Below are 17,666 nucleotides of genomic sequence, written 5' to 3' on the forward strand. Positions count from 1 at the left end.
CCTCATGTAATCCCAACCTTAATCTCAAACCAGTCTCTTCCTAAACCCAACCTAAAACTGCCTGGGAATTAAATTTTTAACCAGAAAACTCTGCATAACATCCAGGCGTAACACTGATCCAGAGCCTGATCTCCGTTCGGGTTTAGGTTTCCTGTCCAACTCTGAATGTCTTATTTTGATTCAATGTTTCTCCCAGAATATTCCCTTTCCTGATGGTTTGATCAAGTTACATGAAATACTTTCTGCTCTGAGGTATTTTATCAGAAATATGGGACTCATCAGGAATGCAGGTTTTGGGTTTTCTACAGCCAAACATGAAGATGTCATTGCGTCAAACCACCACTAGAGGGCACAAGACAGAGCAGAGGCTTCCAGCTTCTGTCCAGATGATTGGCTGAGGAGTTTAACTGCTTGGAAAGTCAGTGGCGTAATAAAATAGAGATGTTTTAAACATCTAAAAAGTTATTTTCTTTTTAAATCAGTTGTACTCCTGTTAAAATATTTTAGACTAAATCAGATGTTTTAAATATTTAAAGATTGTAGAAGAAAAACAAAAAGATATTTTTAAAACTGCTTTTATGATGAAATAAGATCTGCAGGAAATTTACTGAGTCACACATTCTGCAATGACAATGAGACCAAAACAGAAACATGATAAATAAACAGATCAGAAATGAAAACTCCTGGCAGTTCAACCGATTATTAGCGTTTAACTGAAATCTAAATTAGTAACAGAAAATATTTTTATGTAAACATTTCCAGAATAAATCAGGTCACGTTCAGCCACCAGTTTTTTTTCTTTACCTCATAAACTGGATCTTTATCTTGGCATTGATGGGCTTCCGTACAAGGCTCCCAGATGTGACAAATTCTTAAAAAAACTAAAGCTAGCATCTTTATTTACAGTTTTAACATCTTTTTTATTTACACTCGGATCCTATGTTGGATCAGAAACCGTCCAGAACCAGAACCTGGTTGAGCAGCCGGTGGCGTTGGTTCTGACGGACAGAAGACTGAAATGTTTCACTGCAAACCGAAAACAAGCGGATCACGGGAACGTTCCCACTTCGGGTTCCAGAGGTGAGGAGTGGGTTCTGCTCTGCCCAGGTTCCGATCCGAGTCCAGAACCTCGGAGCCGTTTCTGTGGGACGGCTCGTCGTCCAGTCAGAGCGGCGCTCTGAGCTCCAGCCTCCAGCAGAGTCCAGGCGGCGGTCCGGGCGGGATCACAGCTTGGCTCTCTGGAAGAACGCCTGCAGACAGACGGAACCGTCACAGGAAGCAAAACGGCACCAGAACCGGGTCAGGACGCCTCCTACCTTCATGTAGTTCTTCAGGACTTTGACATCGGGCTGCTGGAGGACCTGGCACAACTCCTGGATCAGAACCAAGATGGCAATCAGAACCAACACCAGAATCTGAGCAGAACCACGGCTCTGGTTCTGTCCTACCTGTGAGATCTCCGGAGTCACCTGTAGGGACGGCAGGTACTCATGCTGCAGGAACTGGATGAACTCTGACCCCTGAGGAGCAAACAGAACCTTAGAACCCGTTAAGAACCTCAGAACCGGGACGAACAGAACCGTTTTTACCCGTTTCAGATGGATCATCTTCAGCGTGAGAGCGCACTCCGACAGCGTCTGAGGAGCAACAGAACCATCAGAACCAAACGGGTCGAGTGACTGGGTTCAGACTGGGTTCGGTTCCAGACTCACCAGAACCGTCTGGGCGTCAGAGAGGTCAAAGGTCGGTTTGAGCGGCGCCAGGAAGCAGGCTGGGACGATGTGTTTGTAGGTAAAGTCAGGGAAGCCCACCATCCCGTCCTTCCCGCCTGCAGATCGGATCAGAACCGCACACAGATTAGTCCCAGAGGCTTACCGGAACTAGAACCGAGGTCACGGTGCGGAGACGCACCCCACAGCTCCACCAGCCGGGTCAGGATGATGAAGCAGGTCTTCTGGGCGATCGGGTCCGGGAACTCCACGGCGCCCTGGATGATGGTGAACAGAACCCGCTCAATGTTTTCTGCTCCTGGAACCAGAACCAAACGGGTCACATGACCAACATCTGGACCGCCGGCCCAAATGTTCTGCTGCTCAGGTCGCCTCCAGCTTCCTGAGCCCAAACAGAACCGGTTGTGATCTCGTGGCCTCTGCGCTCACCCTGATTGGCCAGCACCTCGTTCATGCCGCTGCCGGCCACCGTCTGGATGAAGGCGAAGTAGCTCCGCCGCAGCATCTGCTTCTCCAGCGCCGCCGTCTGGTCGTTCTCCTCCGCGGGTCGGCCCAGAACCTCGAAGATGGCCAGGACCAGCGGCATGAAGATCTGCTGCAGGAAGGGTGACACCTGGCGCTGCAGGGAGAGGAGGAGTCAGCGAGGCGCCGCGGGGAGCCGCAGGGTTCTGGTTCCGGATGTACCTTGAACTTGGCTGTGATCTGGCTGATGAGCGGGATGAACTCCTGCAGGTCTTTGGCCTCGCAGTCCTTCAGCATGTGCTCCGAGGCGGCCGGGATGAAGGGCAGCACCTCCTCCTCCAGGCAGATGATCATGCGATGCAGAAAGGAGCGCACGGCGCTGCGCAGCGCCCCCCGCTGGACGGGGCAGCTCAGCGCCGGCAGGAAGCTATGCAGGCAGTCCCTGTAGACCTCGGTGCAGCCGCACTGCTTCACCGTCTGCTTGTTACTGAACGCCTTGCTGGTCCGGCTGCAGAGACGAAGGAAGAGGAGTCAGGCGGGTCCGAAGGAGCCCGCCGCTTCCTCCCTAAACCGGAGAGATGCTGGCTCTGACCTGGCGAATCCCACGGCGTGGCTCAGGCAGTCGGCCAGCGCGGCCTGGTGCTCCTCCACGCTCTCCTGCAGCAGCTTGGCGAGGAGCAGGCGGAAGGCGTCCGTCAGCGGCGCCAGCAGACTCCTCATCAGAACCTGCTTCCGCTCCACCGGACTCTCGCCGCTCACGATGAGAACCCCGGCTGCCTCGAACATGAAGAGCTGGTCGTCACTGGTCAGCAGCGCCAGGAAGCCGTTCTCCTGCAGGAGGAGGAGTCAGGGAGTCAAAGTAGTCAGGGTGAAGGGCTAAGGCAGTCAGAGGAGAACAGCTGTATCTCTGCTTACAGGAGGAGCGAGCTCCAGCAGGTCCTGGATCCGGGTCAGAATGTCCTCGATGAACGCCGTCATGTGTTTACTGGACAGAAATAGACGTGTGGTCAGAGCAGGGAGTGGAGCCCCAGTCCTGACCCAGAGACAGGCCCGTTTACGACCCGTTTCAGACCGAGAACTCACTGCAGAGTCTTGATGAACCTGGAGAACAGGTAGGCCACTCTGCTCCGGACCTTGGGGCTACTGTGTCTCAGTCCTCTCTGGTCCAGGAACGCCATCTGAGACAGACACTTCCACATCAAAATGCAGTTCAGATCATCAGAACCGTTCTCTGGGAGCCGGACTCACCAGAACATTGGGAATGTGCTGCGGTTCCACAATGAAGAATTTATCATATCTGACAACCGTTTCAAAAAACTCCAGAGACACGGAGGAGTGCTGGTAGCCGCTGACGCCGCAGGAAACCAGCTGAGGAGAGACAGGGAGCAGTGAGGGACGGCAGGAGATTCTGGTTCTGAACCACTCCTCCTGAAACCTGCCCGGTAGATGTTCTGGTTCTGATCCGTTCCAGATGTCGGGTCATGTGACTCACCGTCCTCATCATGTCCTGCAGCGCGCTCGTCTTCGCCGAGTCGCCGGAGAAGTGAGCGCCATGAGACGCCGGCAGCGCCTCGCCCAGCATGTAGAGCAGCCGGATGGCCACCTCCACCTCCATGAACGGCGCCGTCTGCCACCTCCTGATGGTACACAGAACTGGGTCAGAACCTAGACCGGCACCAGAGCCGTCGTCATCATCGCATGTACTCACTGCATGGTGCTGGTGAAGACCCGGCGCACGGCTTCCAGCAGCAGCTCCGGAGAAACCTGAGCCAGGCGGTCCAGCAGCATCTTCAGCTGCTTCCTGTACTCTACGAACATGGCCTCATCTTCACCCTGGAACACATCATCCTCATCATCATCCCCAACTCCACCACCATCATCATCCCCAACTCCACGCAGGAACACCACCCACCTCGTTCTCAAAGTTGTACTCATCATCGTAGGTCAGCTTCTTCATCACAGCCAGCATGACGGCCTGCAGACACTCAGAGCTTTAACACCAACCAGTAGCTGAAAGCCCCAACATCTCCAGCTTCAACCATCGTGACTCACCTCGATGTTTGCCTTCTGCTGCTCCGTCAACTGAGGAAGCTGCAGAGAGAGAACGGAGTCAGAACCTGCTGCAGAAGGATCCAGACCCACCTCCTCTGGGGAACTCACCTGTTTGAGCACGTGCAGGTAGTCGTAGCAGAAGCCCACCATGTTGGTCGAGATGTCGTCGTCTTCATGCACCAGCAACTGCAGCAGCAGCGGCACCTTGGCCTCCACCGCATGAAGCGTCTCCGTCGCCTCCTTCACGTTCCCGGACTTCACCAACTTGGACCAGCTCAGGACCAAACTCTGGCCCATCCCGTTCACCAGCCGGGAGAACTTGGCCAGGAAGTCCACATCTTCCTCCTGAGGGACCAGAGGAAATCATTGGACCTGAACCAGAAGAGTCTGGTCTTAAACCATAAGGTTCTGGTCCTGGAGCCTAAACAACAAAGTTCTGGTCCTACACCCTCAATGTCAGGAGATTCCTGTCTTCAACCAGGAGGTTCTGTGTTGGTGCTGTGAGGACGATTCCTACCTGCTCGATGTTGAAGAACCCGGCCGACTGCAGAACCTGGCACAGCGATTCCACCAGCTTGGTTTTATCCACCGGGTCCATCCCCTTGTTGACGATTTCAAACAGGCAGTCGCAGGCCTCTTCTCTCAGGTCCTCCATGGACATCTGACTCAGCAGCAGGTTCACAAACCTGGAACAAGACGAACCGATGACCCACAGAACCATCCAGAATCTCCTCGAGCGGGTCAGCTGATTGGTGCGTTCGCTGACCGGTCGTTGGCGATGAGGTTGAGGTCGATCCAGGACACGTAGGCGCCCACCACCTCCAGACACTGACAGGTGAGCTCCGGGTGGGTCTGCTGGTACGCCGTCAGGATCTGGAACCAGGATTCCACTAGGCTGGGGATGCACTGCTCCCTCATGGAGTCTTTGATCAACGTATTCCTGCGGGTTTCCTGCAGAACACGGTGCCGGGTCAGAGTGTGGACCAGAACCAGAGCCTCCTACCTGTTCACGCATGCTCACCTCAGGCGTGTGCACGATGTCTCGGTCCACGACCTCGGCGTCGATGGCCATCAGCGTCCGCAGGTAGATGTCGACACCGTGTGGGTTCAGACCCACCAGGTTCAGGATATCAAAAAAGAACTTGGGCCACAGAGTGAGGTACTCCATGACGAAGGTGAGGGCGAACACCTGGGCCGCCTTGTTCCTGATGAAGGCCTTCTCCGGCTGAGCATTCATCAGCTGCAGAGCGAGGAGAACATGATCAGGAGGAATGTCTCAGGTTCTGACGGAGCCTAGGTAAAGGTGACGGTACCTGGGTCTGCAGCCACTTCATCAGCGTCTCTCTGATGAGCTGCTGCTGAGCTGCGCTCAGACCTGCATGTCTACAACAACAGCAACACGAGTCAGAAGACCTGCAGAGCCCACAGCCCACCAGGAACACCTGCTGCTCCTCACCTGAACTTGATCTGGTGCTCCAGGACTTGGAAGCAGAAGAACTTGACGTGGACGTCGCTGCAGAGAAAAACCGTGAGCAGGTGTGTGTGTCAGTAAATCTTTCCTTAATGAGCAACAGAAATTTAGTTGAAGTATTGAATCCTGTGCTGCGCTCTCAGCAGACACTCACCTGTAGATGCCTTTAGCCAGCGCGTCGGCGCAGACCTCCCAGGCGTCCTGAGACTCCTTCAGCTGCTCAAAGTAAGCCAAAGCCTGCAGAGACACACAGTAAGCTTTACCCTGCGGGCGAACAGCGCCCCCTGTCTGTGCGGACAGAAAGCGGCCCGTTGAGCAGTCTCACCCTCTGCCTGTAGGGGGCGTCAGCGTTGGGGTTGAGCCCCAGCAGTGCCTGCTCGTCCATGACTGCAGAGACAGACTGGCAGGCCATGCAGGGGTTAACTCTCCTCGCGGTGGGCTCGGTTCCTCGGTGCTGCAGCGGAACAGCTGTGGAACATCTGCAGGAGAACCAGGAGTTAACCACGTCCCCAAGCGGTCAGCACAAGTCCTGGGTTCTGGGCCCATTTCTGGGCCCGTCTGAATGAATTATGGGGTTTAAGTTCTGGTGACTGCTGGACTCGACTCATCAGAACCAGAACTGAAGTCCAACTTCCTGATTGAACTATTATTAGTTTACTGAAGCAAACAACTGTACCGCTCAGGTCAGCTGTCACACCACAGTAACCTGGTGCCGGTTACTATGGTTACCGAGTGGCGCGGAAATAACCTGGTATTGGTTACCACCACTAGTTAAAGCTGTATTTAGGCTACATGATGGGTAGTTAGTGACATGCTATTAAACATTACTTAGATTATTAACATTCTTTGTATATAATAAGTTAGTGGATAGTTAGTAGCTGGCCATTAAACATCTTGGATATTTAGTGAAAAACACTAAAAGGTTAACTAGTTCTTAGACCATTTAACCCATGCACAGGTTACTAAGTGGTTAGCTCACAGTTATGGGTCTCTACTGGTAGTTAATGACAGTTACTAGCCTGTATTGGTAGTTAATGACAGTTATTAGCTTGTATTGGTAGTTAATGACAGTTACTAGTCTGTATTGGTAGTTAATGACAGTTACTAGTCTGTATTGGTAGTTAATGACAGTTTGCAGTTAGTACTAAGTGTCCGGTGGGTCAGCGGCCTCCGGTACTTTGTTTATCCCGGACTCTGTGGTCTTTAGGCGGACTGTTGCACTGATTCTAACCGCCGGTTCTGGACGGTTCGCGGTAGTTGGTACTATGGATATGATCAGAAGTTACTGACAGTCGATGTTCGGTTCGGATCGTGTTTCTGGATGACGGGCAGGACAGACGGATCGCTTTAACAGCAACATGATGCAACACGGTGCCAACACCTGCAGCATGGCATTTACTGACGGGCTTGCCGTCAGTAAACAGAGAAAACATCGGCCTCCATGTTCAACCAGAGCCGGACAGCTGGATCAAGGTCCCCTCTCTGGATCAACACCCCATCAGCCTCTCAGGCCGCAGAATCACCGCTGAAAGCTAAAACTTTTGCCCAAACACAGCGAGCTGACTGCGGCTAGCTGGTTTACCTGCTGCTATAGGAACCAGAGGCGGTCAGATGGGCTCAAACCAGCCCGGAGTTCAAGCAGAGCCAGTACCAACCGACAGACACAGGAGTTTCTAAGTGTTATTTAGTTCTGTGTGTCTCGGCCCGGTTCCGTTAGCTGCAGTCGGTTACTAACATCCCACAAAGCGATCATTCCGCCCTCCAGCCCTTCATTGTCTCCCCGGAGAAACCGATCTACTCACCGTACTGAAGGCTGACTCCTCCGCGGCTCTCTGTCCCGCTGGGCTATCACAGAATCACTGGGGACCCTCCAGAACCGTCCGCATGTCGTCAGGAATCACACGGCGCAGCCAGCATGTCCGCCGCGGGTTTATATCCGGGTCAGGAGGGCCAGGGAGGGGGGTAATATTCACTGTGGCCTCTTGGGGGCGCACTGAGCCAAAGACATACAAATACATTCATGAAACTTTAACTGAAAATACCCCAAAATAGAACTCTTTGGTAATTTTGTCTGACACAATTCTTTATTCATAAACAAAGTGCTAAGGTCGTCCCCAGTTATTTTTATTTATTTATTTGAATTCCAGTTATATTTGAAATCTCTGAAGTGTATTGAAACATATGAATACATGACTGAAATATTAATGAAATTGCCCACTAATGCATGTTAATCCTAAGATATTAATCCCATTGTTGTAGTTTATTTTTTATATCAATTTTGCTGTTGTGTTCCCATTTCTAAGTCTGCCTCTGCTATGCATTCTATAGAGTGACACTATTGTAATTGCCACATTTGTTTGTGCTTACTTTGACTAGACAAAGTTAAAAAAACTGTGGGCTGAGCTAAAATAAATAAAACTGAGAAGTTCAACTACAAAAAAAAAAAAAAAAAAACGTTACCTGAAAATATAAATTTTGGGGGGTTTCGATTGTAATCTAGTAGGCGGTTACCGTCCAGAACCAGAATTATTTTATCATTATTATTAAAACATAATTCTAAAAATATTAGTCGTACATATAAAATGACATATGTGTGTAATTTTATATTTATTACTCGTATTATTAATATATATATATTTTTTAAGCTAAGACGGCGAACTATTCACGTGTCCGTGGTTCAGCCAATGACAATTACATGTACACTGTAAACGTGTAATTATTAGTTCAGCCTATCACAGTGTGAGTCGTAAACTGTATCTGGGTAGATTCATTACTTCCTTCCACTTGACATGCGCAGTATCCGCCTTGCTACCTCCTCTTTCACTGTGGCGTTGAGCGACAGACACCATGAAGGCGTCCGGAACAGTAAGCGTGTCCTTCATTTTAGCAGTTTTAGCGCATTTTACACGGTTAAGAATGGCTCATATAGCAGTCTGATGTAATGTTAGTTCGGTTCTTGTGCGAATTTGTGCCAAATATCAACTTTAGAAGGGAAATATTAACGTTTTTTTCACGCCGCTGCCGCTCCAACATGGCTGCCGCGGCACCATGTGGACGGAAAGCAGCTAAGAGATAAACTGAGACGCTTTCTGGCTTAAAGTTTAAAATGAACACACAATTTGGATTTGTTTGGCTAGTAATGTTTGGATCAGGTCTTGGCCCTGGTCCACAACCAAAGCTAGAATTTTTCAGGTGTGTAACTAAAGCAGAAACCCGCCGGCATGATCCAGTTTAGCGAGTTGTGTATCGCGGGTTTCAGCTCCTGGATTATAGTTTATATCAGTGCAGATTAGTGCTAAAACTTTTGCTCCTGCTTTAAAAAGACCATATATGTTCTGGAACTGCAATACCAGGAACCGAGCGGATCGCTTTGAAAACGTTTAGCATCCCCAGCAGAACTCCTTTTAAAAATCTCCAGTTTTAAGGCTTGGTTCGGTTCCGGCGAGATGCAGAAACACTGAGGGGAACATGAACCCAGCAGATGCTAGTTGAGGAGGTCACGGTCGGTTCGGCTCAAATTAACCAACAATAGGCTTGATGGCGAGTGAAGAACAGTAAAATAATCACTCAGATACTCTGTGGGTTGATAAATTTATTACCAGCCTATGTTTCCATGAAAGGTTCAACTTATGTTGGTTAAATTTTTAATTATAGTCATTCTGTTGAGTCCAAAAGTGAGGATAATTAAAGTAAAACACATTTTACCATTAAAGTTGGCTGAAGAGGCACTCTGGCTATTTACAAAAAAAAAAGAAAGGTAACTTACTGGTTTCTTTTCAAATGCAGTACAATCCTAAAAATTCATTTCCAAAATACTTTATTTATCCTAAAGCAGTCAAACTCAAGTCCTGGAGGGCCGCTGTCCTGCAACTTTTAGATGTTCCTCTGCTGCAGTAGCTGAATAGAATAATTTGGTCATCAAGGTTCTGGAGAACTGAGCTACACAAAGAGGAGGTGATTAAAACATTTCATTCCAGGGTTTTGTACCTGTGGCTCATCTAAAACCTGCAGGCCAGTGGCCCTTAAGGACCGGAGTTTGACACCTGTGTCCTAAAGGAAAATTAAAACTAACTCAAATCATCCAAGATCTCCAGAAGCAGTCAGTGTTCCAGCAAATCTGAGGAGACCTCTAGGGGTCAAAGTTCAGGTGTTTGAGGTGCTAACCAGCGGAGAAGATGCTGCACTCAGAGTTAGAGAATCTAATCAGTGAATTTCTGGTTTATTTGTTGGTAAACATTAAATCTCCTTCAGGTGAATCAGTTTTGTTGTTTCTGTTTCTTTACTGAATTAAATCAGTTTTTCAGGAAATGATGCAGATTTTGGCTTCAGTCTCAGAAATCTCCGGTTTAAACCTTTTAAAGTCAAAGAATCAGTGAGATGTTCTGTTTGTGTCCCGGTCCGTCAGGTTCTGACCCAAACATCCGATTTGGTCCTGCAGCCTAACCCAAAGGTCCCGCCGTCCTCCATTGGCGGGACTTTGTCAGGCGTGCAAACAGAACCAGAACCTTGTCGCCTTTCTCTGACTCTGGTGTCTTTGAAAGTGAATTCTTGGTCCGACACTTTGACCTTTGACCCGACTGGTCCTGTCTGGGAGGTTCTGTTTCTGATCCCGTCTGGTTCCGCCCGCAGCTTCGGGAGTATAAGGTCATCGGGCGCCTGCTGCCCTCGACCAAGAACCCGGCCCCGCCGCTGTACCGCATGAGGATCTTCGCCCCGAACCACGTGGTGGCCAAGTCCCGCTTCTGGTACTTCGTGTCCCAGCTGAGGAAGATGAAGAAGGCGTCTGGAGAGATCGTCTACTGCGGCCTGGTGAGTGGACCGGAACCGAGGGGGGGGTCCGATCCTGGTCAGAAGGGAACCGGGGAGGGTCCGGTCTGTCTGGTTCCACTCTGACTGGTTCTGATGGTTTTGTTTGAATTTAAATCAGGTTTTCAAGGTTTGTAAAATTCTTGATTTCTGTTTAAATAATTAAAAGTTCTTTATTCATAAACTGCAGAGTTTGGTAATTAAGTGAAATTCAACTTAAGTGTCACAATAACCAGTAAGTCAATTAATAACACAATAAATTAAATTAACTCAATAATTTTTATTCTGATTAATAATTTTTTAAGGGAAATTTGTTTACAGACGTTATAATTGTTTCTATTGTTTTTGTGTTTTTTTCTGTATTTTGGAAACATAAAATATTTTCTGGTTTTTAATGTTCTTTATATCAGAATTGGTCTTTGAGGGACAAACTGGTATTATGTCATTATCAATATATTACTTGAAAATGGTCTCAAAGCAACAATATTATAATTAATCACTGAGGAAATTAATCATTCAGCAAATTGTGTTGACAGTCCTAATTAAAAGCCTTAATGTTGAGTTTACTGTTGGACCAGATATTTATTTTATATAATAATGAACTGGAACTGACTGGAGTTCACTGTATTGACTTTATTTCCAAAGCTGTAAAAGTTAGAAACAGATTTTCAACGTCTGGATGAAATAATCCATGAATTATTTTATAGTTTCCATTTCTGGATAAACAAAACTATTTCCTGAACATAAAAACCTGAAACTGAGACAGTAAGAAGTTTTATCAGAGAAAGTTCAACTACATTTTTCTACAGTCAGGTGAAACGGAAAGCTTCAGTCTGGTTCTGTTCTGGTTCCAGGCCCGGTAACTGGACCAATCTGAAACATCAGGATGTTTCAGCTGCTTCCTGCAGGGGGAGCCACAGCTCAGACCCGGTGTTCTGACTATCAGTGCTACCTCATCAGATTTTCCTACCGTAACACGGATAGATGGCTAAGTCTGTCTGTTGGTGCTACTCGTCTAAAACTGCTACCGTCATGTTTACAAACTATAGCGGCTTGTTAATGTTAAATATATTGGATAACAATATTTGAGTGACTGAAGTAGAAGCTTAGAAGTTATGGTTAGCTTAGCATTGGAACAATTTATATCATGACGAAACCACAAGAAGATCACTTCCTTCATCTGAATATCCTACCCGTTTAAAATGAAAAGCTGTAGCTGTATGCACTAATCCTTTTATTACAATATCCTACCTGTTAAAAAATATTTTAAATACTGAGGCGTTAGTAAGAATAAAACGGTATCAGACAGAGAAACACGTTTTTATTGGACTAAATTAAACACAGATCACTGTAACTCTTTTTTCTACATTAATTGATTTCATAGCATCTGTTATCAGCAGAACCACGATGTGTCACTGGAATGATGAGATATGATTAATATACACTAATATTACACGGCTATTACAGCTTCAATGTCACATAGCATCGCTACCATCTATTTAGAAAAGTTTAATAATAAAAAAAGTGTAATTAATCTAAAGTATTTTAAAATATAGGGACAAAAAAGCCCACAAAACAACGTATTTTGTCCTGATTAACCGCCAAATAATAACTTGTTTACAGTAACAACATTGCAGACGACAAACTAAAGACATTTATAAATATATTTATAAGCTGCTGTCATGTAAAGTAAAAGCATGAAGTAATACAGCAGCTTAATGAAGCCAGATATGAAATAAATTAAATAAAACTTACCGTAATCTTAAATGAAATAAAATGCATGAAACAAATAGGACGTATTTATAAGAAATCTGCTGAGTCAGCAGATTGTGACGTAGCATCGATGAGGTCATCACCGCAAGGTAGGACGGATTTACGGGTAGCACAGATAAACAGAACACCGGCCTGGTTTAGCCCTGTGAGCTGACTGGTTTGGTTCTGAAAGCTGCAGCTCTGGTTCTGATGGTTCTGACCCATGTGTTCAGGTCCATGAGAAGACTCCTCTGAAGGTGAAGAACTTTGGGATCTGGCTGCGCTACGACTCCCGCAGCGGAACGCACAACATGTACAGAGAGTACCGAGACCTGAGCACGTCTGGAGCCGTCACCCAGTGCTGTGAGACACACACACACACACACACACACACACACTGAGACTCTGAGAAACACAGAGACACACACACACACAGACACACACACTGAGACTCTGAGAAACACAGAGACACACACACACACAGAGACACACACTGAGACTCTGAGAAACACAGAGACACACACAGACACACACACACACACTGAGACTCTGAGAAACACAGAGACACACACAGACACACACACTGAGACTCTGAGAAACACAGAGACACACACAGACACACACACTGAGACGATCAGTTTCTTTGTGTACACGGTTCAGCAGTAAGGTGGTTCTAGTTGCTTGACATCATAAAATTACAAAGTTTTACAGAAAATGTCACAGTCAACTGATCAAACGTTATATTTTGATGAGTTTGATCAGATATTAATCAGTGTTTCATTGATGATGTTTCCATAGCAACTCTAACCAGCTGGATTTAAAGGAACTCAGTTTTGGGGTTTTTTTTGCCGTTTTTCAGTTTTCTGGAAGTTTGTTCCAGATCTGTGGTCATAGAAGCTAAATTCTGCTTCTCTGTTTGGTTCTGGTTCTGATGCAGAGCAGAACCAGCAGGTTGACCCAGCAGCAGATCTTTATTCTGTTCAGTGATTTTTAAACTACTGGGTGGTGCAGAACTAGATGATGTAGAACCAGGTGGTGCAGAACTGGGTGGTGTCTCTATCCTCCTGGTTCTAGTCAGAACTCCAGCAGCAGCGTTCTGGACCGTTGGGTTGTCCATCAGACCTGTGAAGACGCTGCTGCAGGAATCAAAGCCACTAAAGAGAAACTAAAGCCTGGATGAGTTTCTCTGATCTGAGACTTTAGTCCTCTGGTCCTGGAAATGTTCTGCAGCTGGGAGAAGGCCCACTTTGGAACCCAAGGGTCAGAGGTCAGTCTGATCTCTAGTTTCCAGATGGAAGAACTGAACCTGTGCCGACTCTACATCTATAGCTCTAGATCAATAACTCTAGATCGTTTCTCTTTAATAACTTCAGTTTCTGTTCAGAAAGTTTTGGCCCGTCCACACATTTCTGTTTTCAGCATCTGTTCAGTGATTGGATGGGGTCAAAGGTCTCCTGATGACATCATAATGTAGAGTTGTTATCACCTGCGTCGTCATGGTAACTGATCTTATTTTCTGTTATAACCCGGGTCAGGGGGAGCTTATAAATATTAAATAAGAGAAATCCTAGGATTGACATGGTTCTGACCCGACTGGACCCGACGGTTCTGACCAGTTTCCTCTTGTTTGCAGACCGGGACATGGGAGCCCGCCACCGTGCGCGCGCTCACTCCATCCAGATCATGAAGGTCCAGGTCATCGCTGCCAACAAGTGCCGCCGGCCCGCCATCAAGCAGTTCCACGTGAGTGACCCGACCCAAACCGACCCGACCTGGGCGGTTCTGAAACCGGCTACTGAGCCTTTCTGGTTCTTGATGTGTTCTAACCGAACGGTTCTGGTTCCAGGACTCCAAGATCCGGTTCCCGCTGCCCCACCGGGTTCTGCGCCGGCAGCACAAGCCGCGCTTCACCACCAAGAGACCCAACACCTTCTACTGAGGAGACGCAGAAATACAGAGAATAAAGAAATCTGGAGAAAAACCCGACTCTGTTTTTACTGCAGCTGAGTAATTATTAAATATCAGACAGATTAATGTGAGGCTGCAGCCATTATTACATTTATCCTGATAAATTTCAGAAGAATTTTGACTTATTGTTACGATAACTTTTTTACCGATAAGTTAAAAAAAAACCATCTGGTTTATTTTCATCATTTCTCCCACTGTTTATTCAATGAGTGTCAATAAATTAGAAAATATGGTTAAATGTATTTTAGTCGCTGGTTTCTAAAGATAATTTTGAGTTTTTATCAAGAGCAGTTTATTTGATGTTATCACTGATCCACATACTTATCTAAAAAATAATAAATATTGTCACTTTTATCCCAATAATTCCACCAAATATCCTGATAAATATTTTGGTCCAATTCGCTGTCACTGCTGCTATCGGTTATTTTAATAATCAATTATTCTGCTGATTTTTCATTTAATTAATATTCTGTACATACAGACTTAAATACATCAGAAAATTGAAATAAAGGAATGTAAAAGATTTTCTCTAATAATTTGAAGCTGGTTAAAACTTCTGGTAGATTTAAATGAGTTTATCTTTTTTACAGATTTCTTCTAATTTCTGCTGTTTCAGCAAATGTCCTTTTTAAGTTTCTATGCTTCAGTTAATGATTAATTAGTTTCTAAATTAGTTTATTTCAATTGATTCATTCTGATTAATTAATTGATACTAATTCAGAATATTAATCATTAAAATAAAAACACAAAGATCACATCTAAAACCATCCCTGTGGAAATGAGGCTGCTGCAGTTCCGTCATCTGTCCACATGGAGGCGCTGGTCTGTAAGGCATAACGGTAGAGCAGTGGGAGCTGGACAGAAAACCAAAAATTAAGAGATTAAAACTACTTCAACATGTTTTACTCAAGTAAAAGTAAAAAGTATCCGTCCAAGAAGTTTCTCGAGTAAAAAAATATTTGGTAAAAAGTTTACTGGAGTACTAAGTGATCAAATTATCAATCATTTAATATTTAACAAAATCAGGCAAAAGGACATTTTTCCAAAACAGTTCTTCAATTAAAAAAATTTTAATTTTTGGTTAAAAATGTTATTGTTTCTCATTCAGTGGGTAGAAAATCCAGAAATTTTACTCAGAGTAGAAATACTTCATAAAATTACTCAAGTACAAGTAAAAAGTGCAGCTTAGTAAAAATGCTTATAAAAGTAAGCATTTTCAAAAAGGTTACTCAAGTAAATGTAATTGAGTAAATGTAACTAGTTACTGGTTCTAGTCAACAGAGGAACATCAAATGTATATTAATATAAAATAAAATATAAAAACGTTTTAATTAGCCTAATTACAACATCAGCAGGAGTTTTTAACCAACAGAATAAGGTGAAATGGAGTTTCTCCATCAGGTCCAGTCAGACTGACGGACTGGACTGGTCCGGTTCTGTGGACTGATTTGGATCAGGAGCGTTTCAGTATGTGAACAGAATCAGATCCAGACAGAATCAGCAGCTTGTTGGCCTGAGAGCCCCCCTGCAGAGAGACGAATTACTGCAAAACCCTGAAAATAACAGATTCTAACGGCTACCGTGAGTCCGACCCGCTTCAGTTCAGCCAGAACAGATGATTGGACTATGCCGTTACTGACTGTGAGGATCAGAGGTTCTCCCGTTGTTTTATGGGAACGTCGAGTCGGACGCAGATCTGTGGGGAATCGTTTGTAAAGCAACCAGCCTTAACTTGCTAACTAAATATTTAGTTAGAAAGTTTTGCTCCAGATATTTTGGAGCAAAAAAACTAAATATTTAGCTCCAATCGAAATATTTAGTTTGAAGCTAAATATTTGGTTTGCTAATTAAATATTTAGCTTCAAGATAAATGTGTAGTTTGCAAGCTTTAGGTCGCTAACTGATTAGCCAACCTCACACCTGCTCTCCAACTCGGCTATGTGACGAGTTTTGGCACCGATGAGGCACCGTAGACTCAGCGTTAATGGGCATTATGTGAATAAATTCATAATTTACTGAAGAGACAAAAAAACTATCCGAAAGTAACTTACAAGATGTTAGGTGTGGCCAGCAGAGGGCGCTGTTTCAGTTACATCAAATTGCTCAAACTAACCAGAACCTAAACGTTCCCAGAAGAATCCGAACCAAACATCCCAACATCGAAGCCTCGAGGGGAAACAGTGGCCCCTGGTGGCCGCAGCGCGGTACTGCGGCCGAGCGGCCCCTGAGAGCATGGTGATCTGATGTTGATTGAGTTTCATAAAGGTTGCCATCAGTCACAGCAGAGCTCTAAGGAACCGGTCCGTTTGAAGCCGGGCCGCTCCCAGAACCAGCCAGCATGACCCGGTGATAACCGGGCCCACAAATCCGATTCTGATGACATCGGCTGTCAGCAGCCGCCAATGAGGCAGCGGAGCCTCAACAGAGGAGACTCTGTTCTCCCAGGGGAGACGCCGAATGCGTCTCTGCATTCGGCAGGAGGAAGATCCAGTTGGTCTGAGCTGGTTCTGGTTCCGTTTAAGGTCATGCAGCTCGTTAGGGTCGTTAAGGTCATGAAGCTCGTTAGGGTCATTAAGGTCATGAAGCTTGTTAACTCCTGTTTCTTTCCTCATTGGACCAAATGATTAATTTCGAGCATTTTCCAGGGGTTGTTGGCTGCAGATGACGGTCTGGTTGTAGTTTGCTGTTCTGACCCGGTGAGACCCGGTCAGAACCGACGGTACTGCTGAGCTCTGCGCTGCGGCGCCACCTTCAGGCCGTGTCTGGGCGTTTCCTGCAGACGTGCCTCAGATCCAGGCAGAGTTGAACTTTCTCTGCTCACAATCAAAACAAGGAAGAGGAGCTTTCAGCGCCGAGCTCCACGCCCTGACAGAGGAACCGGAGCGGGTCCACCCACACCCAGAACCCCCAACCCCCCCCAACCCCCCCACCCCACCCCACCCCCATCCCCCCCGACAGCGGGCCTCGCAGAACCAGAACCACAACTCAGGTCAGTGAAGACAGAACCACCAGCTGCTGATTGTCTGAAAGTTAAAATTTAAATGAATCGTTCAACCAGACATAAACCTAAACACACATTTTGTTTTCAAACTCCACTGAAGTTTATTTCACACTTGCAGGTTGCAACAAAACTACAAACCATCTTTACAGTGAAACACTTTTGTGTAACTGTTTCTTGGGGTTTTTTCAGTCATCCTGCGCCCCTCCTAGGGGGTGCGCCCCACACTTTGGGAACCACTGCTCTGGGAGGACCGACGGGCCGCATTTGGCCCGCGGGCCTTCAGTTTGTTTGAAGCTGGTAGATCTGCCTTTGGTTAATAACCGGGAACATTGATCAATATATTTATATATTTGATGATATTTGACTAAATGTAATGTTTGTTTCATAATTAGTTACTGTATTAAATTCTGAAAGTTTCTGCACT

At 46.2% G+C, this 17,666-nt stretch overlaps 2 protein-coding genes and 1 non-coding gene across 3 annotated transcripts; 2 read left to right on the plus strand and 1 right to left on the minus strand.

Annotated features, from left to right (window-relative positions):
- Positions 1–559: 559 nt before the first annotated feature.
- On the minus strand, positions 560–7,648 carry xpot (exportin, tRNA (nuclear export receptor for tRNAs)). The gene is made up of 25 exons (XM_032588903.1): positions 7,518–7,648; positions 6,041–6,194; positions 5,870–5,952; positions 5,701–5,757; positions 5,558–5,627; positions 5,266–5,484; positions 5,011–5,195; positions 4,762–4,930; positions 4,353–4,589; positions 4,245–4,283; positions 4,105–4,167; positions 3,901–4,025; positions 3,685–3,829; positions 3,441–3,560; positions 3,276–3,370; positions 3,108–3,177; positions 2,785–3,023; positions 2,415–2,700; positions 2,160–2,349; positions 1,912–2,028; positions 1,713–1,828; positions 1,590–1,637; positions 1,449–1,520; positions 1,317–1,373; positions 560–1,250 (listed from the first exon to the last, which is right to left on the minus strand). The coding sequence occupies exons 2-25, from the start codon at positions 6,125–6,127 to the stop codon at positions 1,224–1,226; spliced, it is 2,916 nt and encodes a 971-aa protein (XP_032444794.1). The 5' UTR covers positions 6,128–6,194; positions 7,518–7,648; the 3' UTR covers positions 560–1,223.
- Positions 7,649–8,478: 830 nt separating this feature from the next.
- Positions 8,479–14,307, plus strand: rpl18a (ribosomal protein L18a). The gene is made up of 5 exons (XM_032588925.1): positions 8,479–8,580; positions 10,345–10,524; positions 12,507–12,636; positions 13,907–14,016; positions 14,120–14,307. Exons 1-5 carry the CDS (start codon positions 8,563–8,565, stop codon positions 14,210–14,212), a joined length of 531 nt encoding a protein of 176 aa, XP_032444816.1. The 5' UTR covers positions 8,479–8,562; the 3' UTR covers positions 14,213–14,307.
- LOC116737186 (small nucleolar RNA SNORA68) lies at positions 10,147–10,277 on the plus strand. Its single transcript, XR_004342746.1, has one exon. It is a non-coding gene; the product is annotated as a small nucleolar RNA SNORA68 (small nucleolar RNA).
- Positions 14,308–17,666: the final 3,359 nt, after the last annotated feature.

The sequence above is a fragment of the Xiphophorus hellerii genome, chromosome 17 (genome assembly GCF_003331165.1).
Source record: "Xiphophorus hellerii strain 12219 chromosome 17, Xiphophorus_hellerii-4.1, whole genome shotgun sequence".
Taxonomy (NCBI): domain Eukaryota; kingdom Metazoa; phylum Chordata; class Actinopteri; order Cyprinodontiformes; family Poeciliidae; genus Xiphophorus; species Xiphophorus hellerii.